Source organism: Drosophila navojoa, chromosome 2 (assembly GCF_054131105.1).
Source record: "Drosophila navojoa isolate 15081-1374.11 chromosome 2, UAZ_NAV_1.0, whole genome shotgun sequence".
Taxonomy (NCBI): Eukaryota; Metazoa; Arthropoda; class Insecta; order Diptera; family Drosophilidae; genus Drosophila; species Drosophila navojoa.
The window spans coordinates 18749128-18772150 of NC_142890.1; the positions used below are offsets into that span (position 1 = coordinate 18749128).

The window sequence follows — 23023 nt, forward strand, 5'->3', positions numbered from 1 at the left end:
TATGGCAACGCTACCAAGCTCCTTGAAAGAATGTCGGTATACCAAGAAAACATTGTTTTGTTGTTATATTTTAGGAATATTTGTAGTTTATTTAACTGTTGCTTATATGGTTCTTAGTGTGTCTTATTAGTCTATTAGTGCTTTAAATAACAAAATACTATGGTCCGCTGCTGGCAGCAGAAATTAAATTGTAAATTCGTTGTAAAATTGTGGAGGGCACATCAGTTTCAGTTGGCTCGATCTGCGGCCTGTTTCTTGGCCGCCAGAATAGTGTTTTGCATCAGCATGGCAACTGTCATTGGGCCAACACCACCGGGTACCGGGGTAATATGTCCAGCAACCTGACGCACTTCTGTAAATCATAATTATTGTCAATTTGCATACAGAATATTGCGTCGATTTCAATATTTACTCACCATCGAAGTCGACGTCGCCAACAAGTTTATATTTGCCTGTCTCATCTTGAATTCGGGTGATGCCCACATCAATGACACAAGCACCCGGCTTGACCATATCCTTGGTTATCAAACCCGGCTTGCCAACGGCCACAACAATAATATCAGCTTGGCGGCAATATTTTGCCAGCTCCTTGGCTGGTGTATAACGATGACAAATGGTGACCGTGGCATCCAGGCCCTTGGTTGCATGGCTGCCATCCGAGTGCAACAATATGGACAAAGGCAGACCCACATTTTTGGAGCGACCGACGACAACAGCATTGCGTCCGAATGTTGGTATATTGGCACGCTCGAGCAAAGTCTTCACACCGAGAGGCGTGGCCGGCACAATACCATTCATATCCAGAGCTAGACGACCAATGTTAATCTCATTGAACCCGTCCACGTCCTTGGCAGCAATTATGGCATTGCACACGGTGCGCTCATCAATGTGCGCCGGCACAGGCAACTGCACTAATACACCATTAACGCTCTCGTCCTTGTTCTGCTTGTCGATCACGTCCAGCAGCTCCGCCTGTGTTGTTGACTCCGGCAGCACAATTGTGCGGCTGCGAATGCCGATTTCCTTGCACGCCTGAGTCTTCTTTTCCACATACTTCTGGCTGGCGGGATCCTCGCCCACAATGATGGCAGTCAGGTGGGGCACAGGATTACCTTCGGCCACAAATTGATTCAGCTCCTTACACAATTCACTGTGTATTTGGTTAGCCAAATTCTTGCCATCGATGATTTGAGCCATGTTGCTGCAAAGTGAATGAAGATGGAAATAAATTTAGTCGAAAAGATATTAAATGATTTATAGAACTCTAAAGGAAATGGATTAGATAAGATAGTCCAAAGGCGATTTATAGAATGGGAATAGATTCATAACGCGTAAGAGGAAGTTCTTCACATGAACATATACCCATGCATACTGTAATCTTCATGATTCGCACGCTTATTGAATTCATAATTCAGTCTAAAGTTTATCTAATGAGAAGTGATTAATGCATTGCGGGTCACTGTGCGTCCGTTTTGAAAATGCGAGTTCAGGATTTCATGGGTGCGTATCTATTTATGTAACAGGACAAGGACTTGAACTGTCTATCAATGTACATGAATGCAGAAATCACAAAAGCCATTAAAAACTTAAAATTTCTATACATACAAGTATGTATGTATATTTTATATAATATTCCTCAATATCGAATCTCATTCGTATCTCCAAGTCTGACCTAGAGCCCTCTCACTTAACATATACATTTTATTATGCACGACCACAAAATGTTTACAACTAACGGGGAAGTACACACACAGCGATTGACCGGTAATTCCCCTACCACACACTCATCTCTATAGCTCGCTTGGTGATTCACATATTTCACTTATTTTTACTGCAATGCGTGTTGCCGGGGGTTTTCCCCTTTTTATGTGAGATAAATGTTAATATTTATTAAACAATTTTTTATGTAATACAGCAAAAATTCTTGTTAAACTTAATAAATAAAAATGTCGGTGTATATATAGATAAATTTCTATAAAAAAATGTAGCTTAACATTTATATATATGTATGTATATCATTAATTGGAAGCACTCAGAAAACCCAGCTCCTGGAGTGCAAGTGCAAAGTGTTTGTACTGTTTGTCGCCCGATTTGTTTTGTATATAGTTGAGCATGCCCTCCGAGCTAGACCAGAGCCAACTGAACTCTTTCAGGTCGGACTTCTCGGCAATCTCTTTCCATTTGGGCAAGTTGGCATTGTCTGCCGTTGGCTCATTGAGCTGGGCCACCAGTTTATCAAACCTGGGTTTGCTACTCAGCAATTGCTGCAATTGCTTTTCAACGTCGCTTTCATTGGTGGTACTGTCCTCATCAGCGTACTCCGCCTTGAAGTCCATTTCAAACTCTTCGGTTTTGATCGATTGGGCTGGTACTTCGGAATTGCTTTCCTCATCATCTTCGGCCGATGAGGAGTCCATTTCCTCTTTAATATTCAATGGTATCCATGTCATGGCGCATTCTCCTTTGTCCGGATACACTTCCTCCAGCAGCCGAACACAACGATCGTTCGCCTTGGCACGTGCCAGCTGCAATGGGGTTAAGCCAGCCGAATTTCTGCTCATTAATATATCCATTCGATTCTCTGCATCCAGTATTAAAACGATCAGCTCCACGTTCTGCTCGAGCACAGCCATGTGCAGGGCGTTATTGCCGTCTGTTGTGTTGGCAACATTGATGGAGCTGCGATCATAGTTGATTAGATTCTTGGCTACATCATATTTGTTCTGCCTGATGGCCATGTGCAGCGGTGTTAAGCCATCATCGTTCGTCAATGACAAATCCAATTTGGCGCCTGATGCATCTAGGAATAGCTTGATGCAATTGTTGCGATCCTCTTTGACAGCCAAATGCAAAGGCGTGTTGCCTGTCAGATTTTGTTGATTTGGACTACAGCCCAGTCCCAGCAATGGGCGTATGTAGTGATCCCGGTCCTGCTGGCAGGCTACATGTAAACAGCTATCTCCATCCGCATTTTGTGCCGTATGCGCCAGCTCGCGCAACTTGAAGTAATCAATAACCTGGAACATTTTAATGGCCAGCTTCACATTATCCTTGCGCTGGCTAATCACCTCGTGCAGCAGTGTGTCGTTATTCACGTTCTTCTGCGCATGGTCTGTGAAGAGATTTTCCACTTTCTTGCAGGAGGATTGAAATAGTTCCTTATTGTCGACAGCGCGTCGGGCCGCATCGAATATCTTAAAGATTTCACCCAGATAGGTGCTGGTCAGGTTGCGATTATATCGGCTGACGTGCGTGCGATCTGCGCTTTCCGCTTGCTGTTGACCATCTGTTTCGAGTACGCCAATATCGGTGACACAAAGCTTCTCCAGCTCTGCGGAGTCCTGTTCGAGTATCTTTCGAAACGATTCCGGATTTATTAGTTGCTCCAAATGAAATTCCCGACCGAACTCCTGACTAATTGTCTGATCATGCTGTGACACGTTGACCACGCCCTGCTGCGGCACTGTCTTGGGCAACTCCATTGAGTTGTTTAGGCTGCCACTGCTGCTGCCGCTGCTGCTGGTAAGGGTGGAGCAGGTGCGTCGGCGTTTACGTGAAACGATCGCATCACGTGGCTTATAACGGAAAGGCAATGGTGGAAAGGAGCGCTCGTCGTCGGAGGGACGTATCAACTCAATGGAGACACCCACTTCGCGTTCCACATCCTTGTCCTTGTAGGGCGGCGTTTGGCAGACAATCGCATACTGATGATGAACATCCGACTCACGGAATTTGGCATAAGCCTCCCAAACGGTTTCACCATCATCGTTCTCCTCAAAGAATCGCACTTTGATATTCTTTTTGCTAACCTTTTCCACAAGCAAAATGAGCTCATCGTTGCCCATGACGCTGCCAGTGGGTTTGCTGAGGCGAGTGATGCGTAGCTCGCCCGTTTGTGCGGACTTGCGATTGTTAATCGGATTGCTATAGACGGGCGCGGCAATAGGCGTCCAGGTTTGATTATCCTCAATTTTGAAGGCTTCAAAGCACAAACGCACCTAAAATGCAACCAGTGTTGAGTACACGTCCTTGAAGAATGCTACAAGTCGTTGACTTACCTGATTCAGGTTCATTTCCTTTGCCTCACGCTCTGTTTCCTGATGTAACTCCTGCACCTGCTTGGTAGACAGTTCCCGGCGACCCATTTTAAAGACCAGACGATCCTTTTTCTTCTTCAGCAGCTCGTCGAATATGAATTTTTTGGCCGTGTGTATAATGCCCATATTGATGAACTGGGCCACATATCCACGCTCCTGCGAGACATGCAGATCATGTGGATCGCATACATCGCGCTCATCCTTGCGCACTACCAACTGGTGCGAGTGTGGACTGTCCAAATTCGTTTGGAATAGGCTGCAACGGATGACAGCTGGTCCATTGTAATTGCGTAACATTACCTCTGGAAATGTTTTTGGTGTCCGCTTCGAGTTAATACCATTGAGTGAGCCATGTGTTCCATGCATTTCGCTCTTGTAGCGAAAACGAAATTTTTCCACCGGCTGTTCGACAATGTGCAGCACAGCAGTATATTCGTGTTTAACGCCACCATCGTTTGCCGCAAATCCCACATTTTGTGGCGTCGCATAGAAATGATCCATGGGCATGTACATATTGCCAAAGTTTGTGTTTCCATTTAATATATTGTTGCTGCCGCCATCAATTTCCATGCAGAGGTTGCCACTTGGGAGCAGCTGATTTGCTATGAGTGGCTGTTGGTATGGTGAGCTGCGTAATTGCTGTAGCTGTGGTGAAGGTGAATTCGACATTGCGGGCAAATTAAGGTTGGCAAATTCATTTTGCAAAGCAAATGTCTCTGGCGAATGTGATGGTGACTGTGTCATGGATATGGGAGAATTCGCGCTGCTGTATCCACTTGTACTGGAGCAATCATTCATGTAGGATATATTCTTTCCCTGATCCAGATCAAAGAATTGCTGTTGATTCATTTTTGCTATTGTTATTGTTATTTTCCCTGCTGCTTCTGCTGTTGTATTATTATCCACGTGAGCGCGTGTCTCTCACTTCATACAATATGTTTTATTTCGCGCTCGCTTTTACGTCGTAGTTTTAAGGTTGTAGGCTTTCCGACCGTTCCACTGCTCATCCAAAACGAAAATGAGACAATCGTATTGCCGTTCGTGCGAGCACAGCTTTTATTTGTAAAAGGTACTTCCCCGATGTTGCCCGACTGTCAACAATACATACTTACACATGTATGTATGTACTTATCAGCTAGCTGCGCAGCCACGTCAGAATGACTCATGGGTTATTCTGATCGCAGTGTGATTTTGTTTGCAACAGCAGCGACTGCGTTGTTCGTAGAATTTGTAGTGCTTACAAATTGTTTATTCTACAGCGATTCAATATCTATACATACATATACATACATATTTGTGTATGTTGTATGCAGATATACTATAAACACAGGTACTGTATGGGTGTATCGCACACGACGGTGCCTGGTTCGTCGAACGTTAACTCTCCACTGTACGTATGGAAATGAGCGCAAGAAAACAACGAATCACATTCACGACATACATTAAACGATACTGTTGATAACAGGTTTAAGCTCGTTGCGTAAAGCTTTTATAGTCTCCGCTTCTAAAACAAGTACATATTAACCTTATACACATTATAAACGCATGCCATTTCACCACGATAACTAACTAGGAAAAAACCTGATTTAAATATCTAATTCAACTTAGATATGTACATATATGCTGCCAGATTTATCATAAATGCTGAACAGTGGCAACGCTCCATTGGCAACAGCTGTTTTTTGCGAGGGCACGTGCAGATACAAATTTTGTTGGTAAATTAGAACAAATAATATCATCAAAATAATATATTCTATATATCATCAAAAATAAAAATGAACTTACATTTATGTGTATATGTACATATGTATGTATGTGCATAGCAACAGAACAGTATTCGGATACACTTACAATTTTTTTTTGTTTCGCTCATGCAATTTCCATGAAATTTCATGAATTCGCATTATCGACTGCATATAATGTGTCTTTGGGGTACACACTGTGGTCACAAATGCCCTGAATAAACTTTTCGACATTTTGCACAGCAACAGCTATTATATTTTCCTATATATGAAGTACATAAATAATTTCCACTCTTATATGTTGAAAACGTAGAAAATGTACTGTACTCTCATAAGTTTACCTAAATAACTGGCATGTAAATTTTTTTACGGTAAAATTTGTATTCTTTGGTAAAAAAAAAAGGAAAAGAAAGTATCACAACAAAACCGAAAAAGCTAACACAACCGATAAAAACCGAATACATGCTCATGTTCACCAGACACACACAGAGGCACGCATACCTACATACATACATATGTGTGTATATATGTATTTGCTTACTTAAACACACACCAACAAAACTAAGAAAAATGTGTAGGCCTTAGAATTTGTGAGCCTTGAAAACGAAAAGTAAAACTAATTTGCATTGCTTTAATTTTAGTTTTGTATGTGGAAATAATAGCACGTGTATTGACAATTGACCCTTCTCGCTATACTTAACGAGACAGAGACACCGTTTCGCTGACTGTGGGGGTGATAGCTGACGTTATCAGTTGGCTGCACTTTGTTTTTATTTTGATTCACAATTGGCGATGCATAATAACAAATCATGTAAACTGTCTGGCAGACAGGTCTCGACATTTAATTTGTATATGCGCATGCAAACACAAATTTCTTACAAATATTCACTTCACCTGATTTTCGTCAAGTTGTGCACTAATTTTCCACACCCAATTTGAAAAATTCAAACTGATCGGTTCCTATGTTCTTAAAGAACTGCCCTGCATCAGCAAAGATCGCGAGCGCACACACGTGCTGTGTTTACTTGACGACAAGCTGACAAGCTTTTATCCAGTATACCATAAGCAAAAGCAGGTAAGATATCAGCCGAGGGTAAAGGCGGGACTTAAAAGTTTTGCGCATGAAAGCTCCCATAAGTATAAGAGAATGCAAAAAGCTATCCGCAGAATTTAGATTGTAGCACTAACCAGAGAACACATAGACTAGACAACTAGTGGAAAGCTTTTTGCACGCTTTTTCTTGGACTTAAGCACCCCAGACTGCTTTGAATTCGCTCGGCGAATTACTTTTAGGCTCGAGCAACGAAAATATACGAAAGCACAATCATTTCGCTTCACGCGCTCGACCGAGATGGTCAAATGTTGAACAAAAGATCCTTCTATGCTCAATCTTTCCCTTGCTCTCTCTCTCTCAAATGTGTATATGTGTGTATGCATGTGAGCACAAGCAGCAGCTCTGAGCTGCCAGCTCACGAAAATTGAAATTTCTTCGCAGCAAGAACCCATGCCTTCCCTTCTGTGTGAAGAGTATACCGAACTTATCAAACCGTTTGCCAAGCTCGTACAAAATCTGTATATATGTTTTCGATATTACTTGTGGGAAGGGTATGAAAGCGTTGGTGCTCATACTGAAAATGCTTTCGCGACGAGCGTGCACACACACAGTCTCCGTTACTATATGTATTATGAGCATTTGTGTGCCTGTGTGCGTAGCTCTTGCTGCCTGTAGCGATTTCAGAGCCCCGAATTCGCATTTGGTAGATCTTGTGAACTACTCACGCATGCATACATACATATGTTTGATTGTGTGTACGCAGAAGCCGCGATGCTCACAAATTATGGGGTGATCATTGTAGAAGCCTTTGACTGCCTTTGTGCATTTATATGTGCGTGTGTGTATGTGCATGTGTGTAAGCATGGGACATGAGCATTGGCGTGTGCCTACCTCAACTTAAAATTGTGCGAACGATTTTGGGTTTGAATTGAAGAGGCGCGCTTATATTTCAGTAGCTGACTGACTAAAGTGCACTTGTCACTTGTCACATCCCAATACTTTGTGGCACTGTGACCGAAGAGTAACTCACGCATATATGTATGTATGTACATATGTATGTATTTATATGTGTGTGGTATAGGGACAGCCAAGTTACTCGCGGTATATACATATGTATTTAAGCACCTGATTTAAATGATCGTGAGTTAGCCTATCAGAATGCATTTTAAAAAAATGTAGTATCTGATCAGTGGGCAAAATGGGATGCGATTATCGATCACTTGCATATTTGTATGTACATACATTTACAGGTGCATGCAAGTAAAAAAAGAGTGTAAAAAATGCAAGTGCACTTGTCAGTGTAGTCAGTCAGCTACTGAAATATAAGCGCGCCTCTTCAATTCAAACCCAAAATCGTTCGCACAATTTTAAGTTGAGGTAGGCACACGCCAATGCTCATGTCCCATGCTTACACACATGCACATACACACACGCACATATAAATGCACAAAGGCAGTCAAAGGCTTCTACAATGATCACCCCATAATTTGTGAGCATCGCGGCTTCTGCGTACACACAATCAAACATATGTATGTATGCATGCGTGAGTAGTTCACAAGATCTACCAAATGCGAATTCGGGGCTCTGAAATCGCTACAGGCAGCAAGAGCTACGCACACAGGCACACAAATGCTCATAATACATATAGTAACGGAGACTGTGTGTGTGCACGCTCGTCGCGAAAGCATTTTCAGTATGAGCACCAACGCTTTCATACCCTTCCCACAAGTAATATCGAAAACATATATACAGATTTTGTACGAGCTTGGCAAACGGTTTGATAAGTTCGGTATACTCTTCACACAGAAGGGAAGGCATGGGTTCTTGCTGCGAAGAAATTTCAATTTTCGTGAGCTGGCAGCTCAGAGCTGCTGCTTGTGCTCACATGCATACACACATATACACATTTGAGAGAGAGAGAGAGCAAGGGAAAGATTGAGCATAGAAGGATCTTTTGTTCAACATTTGACCATCTCGGTCGAGCGCGTGAAGCGAAATGATTGTGCTTTCGTATATTTTCGTTGCTCGAGCCTAAAAGTAATTCGCCGAGCGAATTCAAAGCAGTCTGGGGTGCTTAAGTCCAAGAAAAAGCGTGCAAAAAGCTTTCCACTAGTTGTCTATGTGTTCTCTGGTTAGTGATTGTAGTTTAACGGAAAATAGTTTTGAAAATAATTGGATTTTATTTTTAGCCAGAGTGTTTTTCCAGCCTGACGAAATTGTTGAGCGTGATTACTAATTGCATCGCAAGAGATCGGCCCGATTTGTGACGTCAATAAACACCCAGGGGGATCGATTGTTGTCTTGCGCTGATAAGCCCCATCCGATGCAACCCCCAACCCCATGCGCTAAATATATTCATCGTGCCTAGTAACTTGCTGACTGACTGCAATTTCCTAAGTAAATGAGCTAAAGGAAACATATCAGCAGCAGCAACAGACACTGCAATAACAGCCGCATGTTATTGGTAAGCGTCATTGGAGAGTGATGCTGCGTCTGCTGATGTTGTTCCCAGGGCGAATCAATCGTTGCGAAGATTGAAATGAGAAAAACATGTTATTTTCGAATAATTATGTGATAAGCAAGGGAAAGTGTGAGCGCAACGTCGATTGAAGTAATCGAAATTATTACCACATGGAAGATAAAGTTGAAATTAAATAACATTGAAAGGGGAACAAAATAAAACTTGTGACGTTAGCTCGTGCGTAAAATCGTTTGTATGTAAAAATTTTTCCTGATTATTTATTTGCTTTTTAAATTATACTTTTGAATTTGAAATACAATTTTTGATTTCAAGTAAAAGCACTTTTAAAAAGTTTATTTTATATACATATATTAGAGATATTTTATTTTATTTATTTAATTTTAAATAAAAATTTTTACTCTGAAACACAAATCTGTTTTTTTTTTTTAAATGTTATTTTTCTAAATCGAATAAGATACCATATTTTTAAACATAAATTGTCTTTTGATAATTATGCAATTAATGGCTTAATATATAAATTCTAACTTGAAGTTAAAATTAAAGTAATTGTTTTTGGAACACAAATCTTTTTTATCAAAATTAGGATAACTTAATTTACGGCATAAATTCAATTTTGAGAAATATTAATAATTGACTGAAGACATTTAAATTGATATAAATAAAAACTCACCTTGTAAAACGCATCTTGAATAAATTTGTTGTTATTATTATTTTATACTTTAAAACACTATTTTTTGTCGCGTCTTAGACTAGTTTTTAGTTAAACAAAATTAATTATACACTTTATCACTTGGGCTTGAATTGTAAAATATTTAAAAAAGCTTCAGACAGCGCGCTTTTTATAATGCTCTCTTTGGCATTTTCTAGCACATTCTATGTCAGTGAAAAAGTATCGATACTGTCAAAAACATGCAAACAAGTGGCAACGCTAACAAAACACAAGAAAACAAAATAGTTGAAAACTTGAGAAAAAGAATACAAGATTTCTAAGATTTAGCTAAAGGCGAAATTCAACCAAAAATGCAGTAAGTCTGTTTTTAAATGCACTCCATAGAATTGGTTGAGCGTGTTTTTGTACGCTTGCAGGTCTTACGGCGGCCCCGATCAAAGTCATTTGCACAAATCGGAACAGCCAGCGGTCTTTCCGCATCCAGCCACACATCCGTGGATGCTCGATGGAATGCCTTGGATGCTGGCAACAACGAATGCACCTCAGCCCGGCGGTATCATGCAATTTGGCTCAAACGCAAACTATAATATTGAGACTGACCCACAATGTGGCAAGTGGCACCACAAGCGGAAATCTCTGGAGCAACTGGCCTCCGGGCTGTAAGTATATAAACTACAAATAAAACTATATATGTATATTTATCCTCTATACATATATATAATGCTTTCAACAGCCCTGCCAAACAACTGATAACCGAGGAACGAATAACAGCGCACTTTAGTGGGCTGCAAATATCTGGAGATGCAAACGGTGTGGGCTCCGTGCGCACAGTGGGAAACAATAACAGTGTACCAAGTGTGAACGGAGGGTTGGCCACCGATGACATACCCTCGACCAGTACGGGTAAAACACATCATCCGAATCCGGCCTATCAGATGGCAGCCATGGAACTTGAACAGAAACTACGCAATGCCAATCGGATTGTGATCTGTGATGAACTGAAACAAGGCGTTCCTCCCATAGCAGCACCATGTGCCATACCACCCGAATGGCTACTTAAATCAATTCCAAGACCATGTACAGCATTGGTGCCATGGCAACCATCGCCCTTGCAATTGACGCAGTCGCAGCCACAGTCGTTGCCCAAGGAGCAGGTGCGAGTGCGTATGTCAAATTCTGGACAAGTGGATCCAGGGTCAGAAGACGTACATCTCGATGATTATGACGATGAGGAGTTCTTTGATAATAACAATACATGCAATGTGAATTTAAATAAGTCTGATGAGCAAATGGATGAGGACCTGTAGCTTCAATAAGTTATAGTCGTGGGTGGATATGTTTATAGTGTGCATAAGCAAAGCTAGTTTTATCAGCATGTCTGTTTATAATTTGAGTAATTTTACGATAACAATATTCATATGTATCCATACGTAAGCGTTTTTTCCTTTAATTCACATTAAATATATGTATGTTAAATGTATTTGGTGTTTTCCGTGGGAGTATCTGGTAACCCTAGCTGGGTAATAACAGCTGTTAACTACGACGATGACACTTTACATAGATTGGGGTCTGGGAAAGAGCTATGAACGCATTCCGAATTAGATCAAGTAAAGTAGTATCAGAAATGGGTGCATACAGTGCTGTTTCGGCTAATATGGAATTTAAGAAGATGGGCTTTAAGAATTAACTTTTCTGTTATAAAACTCGGTTATCTCAAGATGAGATCGTAATGTTAACAAAGGCGTTTTCGGCCCTGTGCGTTTTGTGCATATTCTGTTAAGAATTAACATAACGTAAAGTAGAAGCCATTTTTACAGTTCTCCGCTCACGGTCACACTAGTCAGTCGCAGTTAAGTTTTCATCAAGTACGGGTGTGTTTTGCGGACGTGTTGCGACGACGTATTAAAAACTTCGATAAGTGCTAAAAATGGGTAAAAAAAAATTACAATATCTCTCGTTTCAACGTATTTTGCCAAGTGTGCAAACTGTTTTGCGAGCCGCAGATGCAAGACATTTGCACAAATTGAGTGGCGCTGTTTACAGATTTAATTAATTATGAGCCACATATGTACATACATGTATGCATGGAAGTGAATCGTTCATGTGTGTGTGTGTGTGTATTTACGGGCATGTACATATGTATTTGTATGAGTGCTTGTGTGATGTGAACAGTGCGAGGCATGTGTATGTATGTACGGCCGGGTCTTAGTATATACATATTTATGTATATAAAAATATTCTGTATATAGCAGATAAACACATATAAAAATACGAATATGTATATACATATACATACGTATTAATTATAATTAAAATGAGTGTAATTTGGAGACGCAAAAAACAAAAACAAAAAGGTCTAACCAGAACGATGTCGGCTTGTCGGCTTCGTCGTTCGCTAGTTTCTGAGTCGCGTGGTGACGCTTACATATCTCGAAAAAGTCACCACTAACAATAATAAGATATACTTAGAAAAGCAAAGAGTAAACGCGTATCAAGCGGTACATCAATGCTCAAGTGCAAAATTAGAATATTTATTACAAGTTCATGGGAAAAGCAATGCGAAATGACAAATACCTAGAGAGTGTGTATGTGTTTCGTGTCTGGAGGGGTAATGTAATAAGTGAGCTTTTATATTGATGCCGCAGTCGCTGTCGTTTGCCGTATGACAAAATACGCAAAATAGATGCAACCCATATTCACATATTTTTGTAAGCGACACGCAGGCAGGTACCGAGCCTACTGCTGCGTTACGACTGAATACACCACAGGTTTTTTTCTTTTCGTTGACCTGTGAAATAATAGTAGAACCAGAAGCAGCAGCAACGCCAGCGGCAACGAAGCAGTGGCGCACATGTGGGTGCCAGCCGAATCCCCCAACGAAATTAAAGCCGAGCCCCTGACGTAGCACAGAAGTAGGCAGGCAAACACAGGCTAGCTAGTTGGCTGGCAGTTGAGAAGCGTGGTGAATTTTACAGAGAACAACAAAAGCCCACCATGTTGAGTTCCACTCGGCTTGCCTTGGCGGCACGGCACACTCTGCTCTGCTCTTTAGCTCTTGTTTTAGTCGTCTTCGTCGTGTGTGGGAGTGTACAAGCAAACGCGTGCTACGTATAGCGCATAAGAGCACCCGTAACTTTGCGTGCGTGTGTATATGTTCATTTTTTCGCTGCCAGCTCAATTTGTATGAAGTAATAAAGGCTGTCTGCAATTAGTATTTCGTTGCGCGTCGTGTTAGCGAAAGGAAAAAAAAAAAACAATAACAAACAAGTGCAGCGACTGTAGTTTTCATGCATCTTTAAGTTCGTTTCTATTTTTCTATCTTCTTCCCTGATTACAGAAAATAATTAAAAGTGAAAAGTGGTAAAGTACAAAAAGCGGAAAAACAACAACAAATAAACCAAAAGCAGCGCTGATTATAGCGCCCACAAACGAAGAGAACGAGGCGTGCCAAGTTTTCAAAGTACAAGTGCAAATTAAACCAACAGATTTTGTGGCGATGTCCACCGCCGAAACGGGGTCGTCGCCTGGCAAAAGCAACAGCAACAATAACAACGGCGTCGCTGCAGGCGGCAATGCGAAAGGTGTGCAGCGCCGACAATTGGTGAGTAATTGAACTAACAGTGCCAACAACAAATACAAATATCAGAAAAAGAAGAACCTAACCAGCGTTTTATATTGATAAGCCCAAAGAAAATCATTAGGGCGGAGCGAGATTGCGTATGCCGTTAACTGTCGAGTGCTGTCGCTGTCATTGTAAACTATCATTAGCAATCTATATAAATAAATGCACGCTCATTCACTACACACTCACTCTCTAAAGCTCAAGTTCTATCTCCCGCAAACACACACACACACATAGATAAAGAGCAGTTCGCTCACAAAGCACAAGAGACGGTGAATCGTGCAGCAGCGGTACTGCGCCCGTTGAGCACTGAAGCTCAACTGATGCCGCCGCATGACCAAAAGCAGTTTCTTTGCCATTTTGTTTGTTTGTTACTGTTCGCATTTCGTTTTTAATTTTGTCTTTTATATTATTTTGTATTGTGTGTAGTGCACTAGTATCTTCGTAGATAACAGCTATAGCAGATTTACATATTTATATGCGTATGATTGTGTGTGTGTGTGCTGGTGGTGTGGTGTATAAGCATGGTCACACTACATTTATAGTGATTATTTGAGCACTTCTTTGTGTGCTGTGGTCTCTCTCGCTCTCTTTCGCATTGTCTGTTTGTTGTATCTTGTATTCACTTTGCTTGTGCATTTGATTAGCACCAAATTGGGACAGCAGCTGTTGCTGCCGCTCGTTGGCCAGGCCAACAACAGCAAACAGCAATAACAACAACAACATGCACCTTCTACCTTCCTATCATCTGTGTGCTGCCTTTGGCAATGTCATCTAAATTCATGAATATTTTAGTGCGCGCATCGTTACATACATAAATACGTACAAATATACGTGCATACATACATATATCTGCGCTGCGTGGTTGCGTGGCTTTTCAAATACAGGAAGCCTGCTTTTTCTGCTTCTTGATATTTTCGGTTAGAGATGAACTGGCTTTTGCGCAGGAAGAACAGATAATGGTTGTAGTTTGTTCATCTGTAGTGCTTTGGTCAAATATTCAGTGATATACTAGTTAGTAATCGAGTAAACTTAATAAACAATCGAAAATCACTCTAATAATGTTGTAAACAAACATATACATTCAAGATTTTTCATATGTACATATATAAAAAGTTAACCAGATATGCTGTATGATTTTACTTCGATAGCTCTAACATTCAGCAAGCTAAGCACGCTCTCATCTCTAGCTGTGTGTTAGTTTCAACTCTTGTGGCTTATGAAAAATTTATATCAAAAGCGACTAACTCAATCCCAGAGAGCACATGCTACAAACGCACATTTATCGCAGCTCGCCAGTGTTTGTGTATGTGTGTGTTTGTGTTTGTAGATAGCTAACAGCAATTGTTGAGGGGCTCCGCATGTGACAGTGGCGGCCGTTCGCAATTAGCACCTTAATAGAATACATTAAGCTTAACCAAATTACAAGGCGGCCGGTTAGCGTTACGTTTGGTGACGCCACACCAAAACCAAAACCTAAACAGCAACGACAACATGATCAGAATCACTAACAACAACTCGATCCACTTCACTGCCGTCTTATGCTCGCACTTACACACATACATACATACATTCCCAGCACAAAAGAGACACGCACTTTAATGCTGTGTTGTATTTTTTTCTACCTGTCGATTGCCCACTGGCGTTGCCAGACATTTGGCAGCCAAAACAAGCTTTTTCTGTCTCACAACAATAAGCAATCAGAAAAACAACAACAAACGTTTAGAACACGCCAAACAAGTTTCTGCATTGGTGTAGAGCAGGCGATCGGTGGAAGTCGGGCGAAACGGGCGTGAAGCCAGCAAATCACTTAAAAAGGATATAAAATACACACTGACCAAATGAGGACAGCTCCACGAAAATAGAAACACAAAAAACGTTTATAGATTTTTTCAATACAAGTCCACCACAGCTGAGATTTACAGAGTTGCTAAAATGCAAAAATAACTCAAAGCCACAGACAAATATGCATATGCACGTATTCCTGTGAGTGTGTGTGCCTGCGGATATTCGTATGTATGTATGTTTGTATGCATGCGAGGGGTTCTTGTTAATAAAGATGATGGGCGCAAAATGCAACAGTCGTTTTCACTACCGCCCGCTAGCCGGCGCTGCAGTATATTCCATAAAACACACACACACACATGAAGAACACATACACATGCAATATTATTCAAAGTGCAAGGCCGGTGCATGCGCACAGAAAGGAGACAGCAACAGGAGCTTATTCTGCCTGCCGCTGTCGACAATACGGTTTCCATTGCCCTTTACGAAATGCATGCAAATATGCTGCCCTGAAGGCGCCCTCATCATTAACAATAGCGACCGAGCGGTGGTAGTGTGCTTGGCTTTGCCGCCGAAACTGCCAGAAAATACGACCATGAGATTGAATTAATATCAGCAGCGCTGGAACCAAGCTGGTGTGTCGCCTTCGGAGGCGAGCGAGCGAATGAAAACGAAATGATATAAACGACGGACTTTAAACGAATGGGTCGAGCCCCATTCGGCGGCCAAAGGTGCTCAAGAGCAGTAGAAACTGTGAGAGAAAGAGACTACCATCTGCTGTGGTGAATAGAGCGAATGGCCGCAAATATGGTGTGTAGAGCGAATGTGATTCATTTGATGGCATCAGCAACAGCAGCGAGAGCGTTAGCGACAGCGACGTCAGCTGCGAAACAGGCCACAGCGTTGACGCCGCCCTCTGTGTATATTTTTAGGCATTTACTCGGTGTTCCGACTCCCGGTTAGCCATTTATTAATGCGTTCCGTTCTCTCATTCTCTTCCAACAACAGCGCGAGCGCAAGCAGCGCAAGCTTTACCTTGAGGAATGTTTACTGGGCGACGATGACGCGGAAGGCGCGCGCGGCTTCAGTGTGGCCGAAAAGCTCGAGTCCTCCAAATTCGCACAGGCCGGCATGGTGCGGGAAATGCGCGGCTGCGATCTGACAGTTTCGTAAGTTGAAATTTAATATAATATGCTGATCGGAACTATCTCCAATAATTATTGCAAATTCTGTAATCTGAAAGAAATCGAAATATATAAAATATCTAAATGACAAAACTTATATAGAATTAAAGATAATTTCCAAATTTTTTTTTAACCAAGCTTCAATTAATACTTTAACCCAAAACTGTCTTAGATAACTTGCCAACAATTAACAATTAATATTTTCAACCCTTTCTACAGTTTTCTGCAGCAGCATGGTTTCAATATACCTTTGCTGTTCAGGGAAAAGAACGGCTTGGGACTGCGCATGCCTGATGCCCAGGAATTCACGGTGAACGATGTGCGTTTGTGTGTGGGATCGCGTCGCTTGCTGGACGTAATGGATGTCAACACGCAGAAGAATCTGCAGATGACGATGAAGGAGTGGCAGCAGTACTATGATAATCCGCAAAAGGATCGTCTGCTGAATGTTATATCTCTAGAATTCTCGCATACACGACTCGATAATTTTGTCCAGAGTCCAGAGATAGTGCGACAGATCGACTGGGTCGATGTGGTATGGCCCAAGCAGCTGAAAGATGCACAAAAAGAGGGCACCAACCTGCTGGGTGGCATGATGTATCCCAAGGTGCAAAAGTATTGCCTGATGTCCGTTAAGAACTGCTATACAGATTTCCACATTGATTTTGGCGGCACCTCTGTCTGGTATCACATATTAAAGGGCAGCAAAGTGTTTTGGCTAATCCCACCCACCGATCGGAACTTGCAGCTGTACGAGAAATGGGTGCTGTCCGGCAAGCAGGCGGATGTATTCTTTGGCGATACGGTTGAGAAATGTGCACGGGTCTATCTTACGGCTGGCAATACGTTCTTTATACCCACCGGCTGGATACATGCCGTCTATACACCCACCCAATCTCTGGTCTTTGGTGGCAATTTCTTGCACTCCTTTGGCATTGTGAAGCAGCTGAAGACGGCCAGCGTTGAGGATAACACGAAGGTGCCACAAAAGTTCCGCTATCCATTTTTCACCGAAATGTTGTGGTATGTCCTGGCACGCTATGTCTACACGCTGCTGGGTCACTCCCATTTGGAGGGGGAGCCGTCGGTCAGTGAGATTGAAATGTCCGCCCGCCCGCACATCCATCTCACCCACTACGAGCTTTTTGGGCTCAAGGAGATTGTCATGTACTTGTACGATTTGCCACCTCAGAAGAAGAATGTGCCCAGTCTTGTCCTGGATCCGGTTGCCCTCATCAAGGATGTGCGCACGCTGGTCGAGCGACATTGCAAGGATCAACAGGATTTGGCCGTGACAGGCATGTCTGTCCTACGGCCCGCTGCCGAGCATCAGCCTGTCTTTCAGCTGTACGATCGCACACGCGTCAAGCAGGAGATCAAACAGGAGATAGCACGCAAAAATGCGGAAGTCATACGGGAACAACAGCAGCTGGAGGCGGCCCGGGAAGCTGAATCAGAGGCAGGCCACGGCGGTCACAACAGCTCGAACAATGGCTGCAACAGCGCCAACTCCTCCAGTGGCAACAATAACAACCACAGCTACAACAGCCAGGGCGTGGAGTACAGCAATGGGGTGCTGAAGAAGGAGCACCTGGAGAATGGCTCATCCACAGCAGCACATGGATCACAACAAGGTGGGATATACGTAATGCTTCCACTATTGCCTTCCATATTTCAACTAATTGTTATTATCTTAACATATCTCCACTCTTCCTACTCCATTCGCAGAAGCCACCTTTGTGCTGCCCACGGACACGCTGAAGTATCGACCACCCAAGAAGATGCATCTTGCAAATGCTGTGGCAGCTGCTGCCAGCAGCAACACCAGCAGCAGCAACAACACAAACACCAACACCAACAACAACAGCAGCAGCCAGGCTCATAGCAGTAGTCCCACAAATGTAGGGAACACCAATAATGCCGTTAGTGTGATTGCCACCAGCTCCAACTATGCGGATGGCAGCATGAGCACATCGCTGGACAATTGCCTGTCGCCGGGTGAGGCGAGTGCCAAGCTGTCGCCACACTTGACGGGCACCGGACAGCCGAGGCGACGGCGCACGCGCTGCAAGAACTGTGCCGCCTGTCAGCGCTCCGATTGTGGCACGTGCCCCTTTTGCATGGACATGGTGAAGTTCGGCGGTCCGGGACGGGCCAAACAGACGTGCATGATGCGACAGTGCCTGTCGCCCATGCTGCCAGTGACGGCGCAGTGCGTCTACTGTCATCTGGACGGCTGGCGGCAGATGCCCGTGTCGCCCCAAACCAAGCAGCTGGCCTCGTTGGAGGGTCCCTCGGCGCTGATGGAGTGCTCCGTTTGCTATGAAATCGCTCATCCGGACTGTGCGTTATCCCAGCTGGATGGCACCGACGATGCTGCCGATGCCAAGGGCATTGTCAACGAGGATCTGCCCAATAGCTGGGAGTGCCCCAGTTGCTGTCGCTCTGGCAAGAATTACGATTACAAAGTGAGTAATGTGAAATAACAGCATCATTAACATAATTATGTTAATAACATCACTCTCGATTAATATTTCCCATATTGTTGGGTAACGTTCCGTAAGAATTTGCTACTTATTTTATTTCCCAAATTGCAACTGCATATCGTAAAACACATATTTTTATCAATTTATTAGTTATTATTATATTAGCCCAACTGCTTAAGCTATTAGTTTTCCATTACTTAACATAACATGCATATGTTAGGCAGCCTTTTAACAGCACTCAAATATGAAATCTGCAAGCAGTCTCTCATTAACTGTTAACACTAAAATCAACCATGAAATCTGTAAATAACAGAACCTTAACATCACTCAACTGCCCAACATACATGCTCTGAGATTACTCTGTGGCAATTGGTATTAAAAGAAGAATATGTACATACTTAGAGAGGGAAGTGTAGCTGTATTATTGTAATTGTTTTTCACTTTCCAATTGCAGCCGCGACATTTTCGCGCCCGCCAAAAATCGTCGGAGGTGCGACGCGTTTCTGTTTCGCATGGCAACAACACGAGCGATTGTCAGGAGGGAGCTGGAGGGGCAGCTGGAGTAGGTAGCATTTTGCCACCGCCTGTTGGACAATACAATGATTTTGTGTTTACGAGCGAATCGGAAATGGAGTCGGGCAGCATGCATACGACGCACTGGAAGCACGGTCTCAAGCGCCATCATCAACTGGAAGTGAAGACGGAGCGCAACAACAGCTGTGACACGCCCTCGCCGGGCATATCGCCCAATGCGTCGCATCTGCTGGGCGAGAAGGTGAAGCGACGCAAGAGCGACGACGGCACTAGCGTCAGCAGCAGCATGCACGAGAGCAACGATGCGCCCTGCTCCAGTTCCATGGAGGTTACAAGTGGAGCGGGCACTGGTGTGGCTTCCAGTGGACATGGCGGAAGTGGCAGTGGCTCACGCAAAAAGAACTCCATACGCTCCCAGCTGGCACAGCAGATGCTTAACTCGTCGACGCGTGTGCTGAAGAAGCCACAGTATGTGGTGCGTCCAGCGTGCGCGTCCAGCTCCACTGCTGGTTCTGGTTTGAGTAACGGCGCCATTAATGGGCTCAACAATGGAGCCGGCACAAGTGCTGCAGCGGGCCTAGCTGGTGCTGTCAGCGGTGGAGTTGCTGGTGGAGCGCAGCACAGCAATGGCGCCAACGGGCACAGCCATCACCATGGCAGTGGAAACAGTCACGGGCACGGTCACGGTCACGGTCACGGTCATAGTCACAGTAATAGCAGCGCCCACAATTTGGCATTGGATCCAACTGTACTGAAGATCATATTCCGTTATCTGCCGCCCGAAACGCTCGTCACCTGCTGTTTGGTGTGCAAGGCATGGTCAAATGCCGCTGTCGATCCTGATCTCTGGAAGCGCATGAATTGCTCTGAGCTTAAAATATCCGCTTCTCTATTGACGGCCATTGTGCGGCGGCAGCCGGAGCATTTGATTTTGGACTGGACGCAGCTGGCCAAGCGGCAATTGGCCTGGTTGGTGGCTCGCCTGCCCGCCCTCAAGAATCTCTCCTTGCAGAATTGCCCCATCCAGGCGGTGCTGGCGCTGCACACCTGCCTCTGCCCGCCGTTGCAAATACTCGACTTGAGTTTTGTGCGAGGCTTAAATGATGCGGCCATACGAGATATACTGTCGCCACCAAAAGATTCGCGTCCGGGTCTGAGTGATTCAAAGACACGGCTGCGTGATCTCAAAACGCTGAAGCTAGCCGGCACTGACATCTCGGACGTGGCTGTGCGTTATATAATGCAATCGTTGCCACATCTCAAACATTTAGATCTCTCCTCGTGCCAGCGCATTACCGACGCAGGCGTGGCACAGATTGGCACCTCGCCCACGGCCATCGAACGGCTGGCGGAGCTTAATTTGAGTGCCTGTCGGCTGGTGTCCGAGAACTCGCTGGAGCATCTGTCCAAGTGCGAAAGTCTTATCTGGTTGGACTTGCGGCATGTGCCGCAGGTGAGCACCCAGTCGGTAATACGCTTCGCCAGCAATTCCAAGCATGATCTGTGTGTCAAGGACATCAAATTGGTGGAGCGTCGCCGGCTCTCCCTAACCAACAGCTGGCGTGACTGAGGGCCGACCAGCAGATAGCAGAGGCGACGCCAACGGCAATTGTGTACATTTACTGGCTGAATCTTAAGCGGATCTATATAGATATCCTGCAGCATGGGCTATGGGCACCTCACACACACACACACACACACACACTCTTTGTTCAGATACAACTTTTTGATTCGTGTTTAGTTGTTAAGTCTCCGCCTATTTTGTAATTGTAATTATGTTTGGGGCATGTTCTGATTTACGCTAGGGAACTGTATTTATTGTCAGCACACAAGGAACATCCTCACCTAAACCCGCCAGAGAAATTACCTTAAACTAGACCATCAGAGCGATTCAAAGATGTAGCAATAGACAGTTTCAAAATGAAAGAAAACCAAAGAATTATGTTTCTAAACAGCAGCAGATAGAGCAAGCGAGATAAGAAAACTGAGCTTATACCCTTCGCATTGGTTACACAATACATCGATTATTGTACACTAAGAATTAGCATATTCAAGTTTTTTAAAAGACATAGAAATATTAATACATCAGCTTCCCGAAAATGTTTTAAACTTGTTTTCTGAAGCTAACCACGGTTTCCGTATTGCAAGATTCCCTTTAAGACATGATGTGCAATTCCCTTTTTATGGAACATTGAGGAATCTAAGCTTTTTCTTGAACATTTATGTATTTTCTATATACATGATTAATTTTGCTGTGATTTTTATGTTTAGATTTACATTTATCTGTTTATTCCACCAATAGAGAAATATTTTAGCATCGAAATTTATGTTTTATCTGCAAACGTGCAACTCGTAATTATGAATGACATTTTCAAAATATAAAAAAAGTTTAATGTGCAATATATTTAGGGCGTTAGAGCTCCATGAACAATGCGAAGGGTATTGTGAATTGCGGCCTTGCCGAATTACTTCAAATGCAATTAACGTAGATCTTATATTTAATTAAATCTCGTTCATTTCTCTTAAGCATATTTTCAACAATATGTAGTGATAGGTTGAGGTGTATGTCTACATAGACGATATTCGATATACGATATGCAATAAGTACAGACATATGAGTATATATATTAGCATTCCCAAGCGATGATCATATAGTGTGTGCGTTAATTGTTTATTCAATTGCAAATTGGAATCTGAGTGTCATATATTATATATACCTATATGCAAATTGTATCTAAGCACATTTAACGATGCCAATCTTATAGAGAGCACACGCACTTAGGCAAGGCTGCTGAGCAGGAATTAAACTTAGCTTAGTTCAAAAGCGTCTCGCTATTAACTGCAGTTTGTTTTTAAATCGATATGCATATATATCTCTATAGAATACACTCCCATTAGGTCTGCCCCGACTAGTGTACCATGTTCCCTCAGCCTTTCTCTTCCCAGTAGAAGCTCAAAGATCAGGCACATTTATGAAGCACGAAAGAAATATCGTAAAAATATATAAGCATAGTGATAAAGTGGCTAAAAATTATTTAGCATATATATAAAAAATATATATATATATATATAAATACATACATGAATTTGTGTGAGCAAATAAGAATTATACTTGTACACCTACATACATACGTATATTTAATGTTTTACAACATCAATTATAATAAATAGTTCATAATGTTTAAAATAAATTAAAGAAAATGTGTTTTAATCTCCGAGTCGAATATTGATAATATATATATATTTTTCTCCATTTTTTTCTAAATCTTTTAATATATATTGCTTAAAAATATATATTTTTAAATGAAATTGCTTTTGATAAGAATATATTCCGCTAAAATTCATCAAGAAAATGATTATGATTATG

General features: G+C 42.7%; 4 protein-coding genes across 10 annotated transcripts; 2 read left to right on the forward strand and 2 right to left on the reverse strand.

The window, feature by feature from the left end:
• Positions 1-79: 79 nt before the first annotated feature.
• Nmdmc (NAD-dependent methylenetetrahydrofolate dehydrogenase) lies at positions 80-10215 on the reverse strand. Of its 3 annotated transcripts, none has more exons than XM_018103427.3 (3): positions 10046-10215; positions 417-1201; positions 80-352 (listed from the first exon to the last, which is right to left on the reverse strand). In XM_018103427.3, exons 1-3 carry the CDS (start codon positions 10057-10059, stop codon positions 228-230), a joined length of 924 nt encoding a protein of 307 aa, XP_017958916.1. In that variant the 5' UTR covers positions 10060-10215; the 3' UTR covers positions 80-227. The 3 variants fall into 3 exon arrangements, with proteins under 3 accessions (XP_017958916.1, XP_017958924.1, XP_089118679.1); XM_018103435.3 differs by lacking the exon at positions 10046-10215 and adding an exon at positions 6734-6909; XM_089262553.1 differs by lacking the exon at positions 10046-10215 and adding an exon at positions 5949-6228.
• On the reverse strand, positions 1862-5659 carry Rel (nuclear factor NF-kappa-B family member relish). Its single transcript, XM_018103305.3, has 2 exons — positions 4059-5659; positions 1862-3998 (listed from the first exon to the last, which is right to left on the reverse strand). Exons 1-2 carry the CDS (start codon positions 4944-4946, stop codon positions 2019-2021), a joined length of 2868 nt encoding a protein of 955 aa, XP_017958794.1. The 5' UTR covers positions 4947-5659; the 3' UTR covers positions 1862-2018.
• Positions 10216-10250: 35 nt separating the features above from the next.
• Positions 10251-11525, forward strand: Mst85C. The gene is made up of 3 exons (XM_018103467.3): positions 10251-10400; positions 10462-10704; positions 10779-11525. Exons 1-3 carry the CDS (start codon positions 10396-10398, stop codon positions 11350-11352), a joined length of 822 nt encoding a protein of 273 aa, XP_017958956.1. The 5' UTR covers positions 10251-10395; the 3' UTR covers positions 11353-11525.
• Positions 11526-11830: 305 nt separating this feature from the next.
• Kdm2 (Lysine demethylase 2) lies at positions 11831-22857 on the forward strand. 5 transcript variants are annotated; one of them, XM_089262513.1, is made up of 7 exons: positions 11831-11976; positions 13383-13488; positions 13525-13646; positions 16461-16621; positions 16856-18270; positions 18365-19104; positions 19577-22857. In XM_089262513.1, the coding sequence occupies exons 3-7, from the start codon at positions 13542-13544 to the stop codon at positions 21224-21226; spliced, it is 4071 nt and encodes a 1356-aa protein (XP_089118639.1). In that variant the 5' UTR covers positions 11831-11976; positions 13383-13488; positions 13525-13541; the 3' UTR covers positions 21227-22857. The 5 variants fall into 5 exon arrangements, with proteins under 5 accessions (XP_089118639.1, XP_017958739.1, XP_089118643.1 ...); XM_018103250.3 differs by having other exon boundaries at positions 13383-13646; positions 18368-19104; XM_089262504.1 differs by lacking the exon at positions 11831-11976 and adding an exon at positions 11992-13233 and having other exon boundaries at positions 13383-13646.
• Positions 22858-23023: the final 166 nt, after the last annotated feature.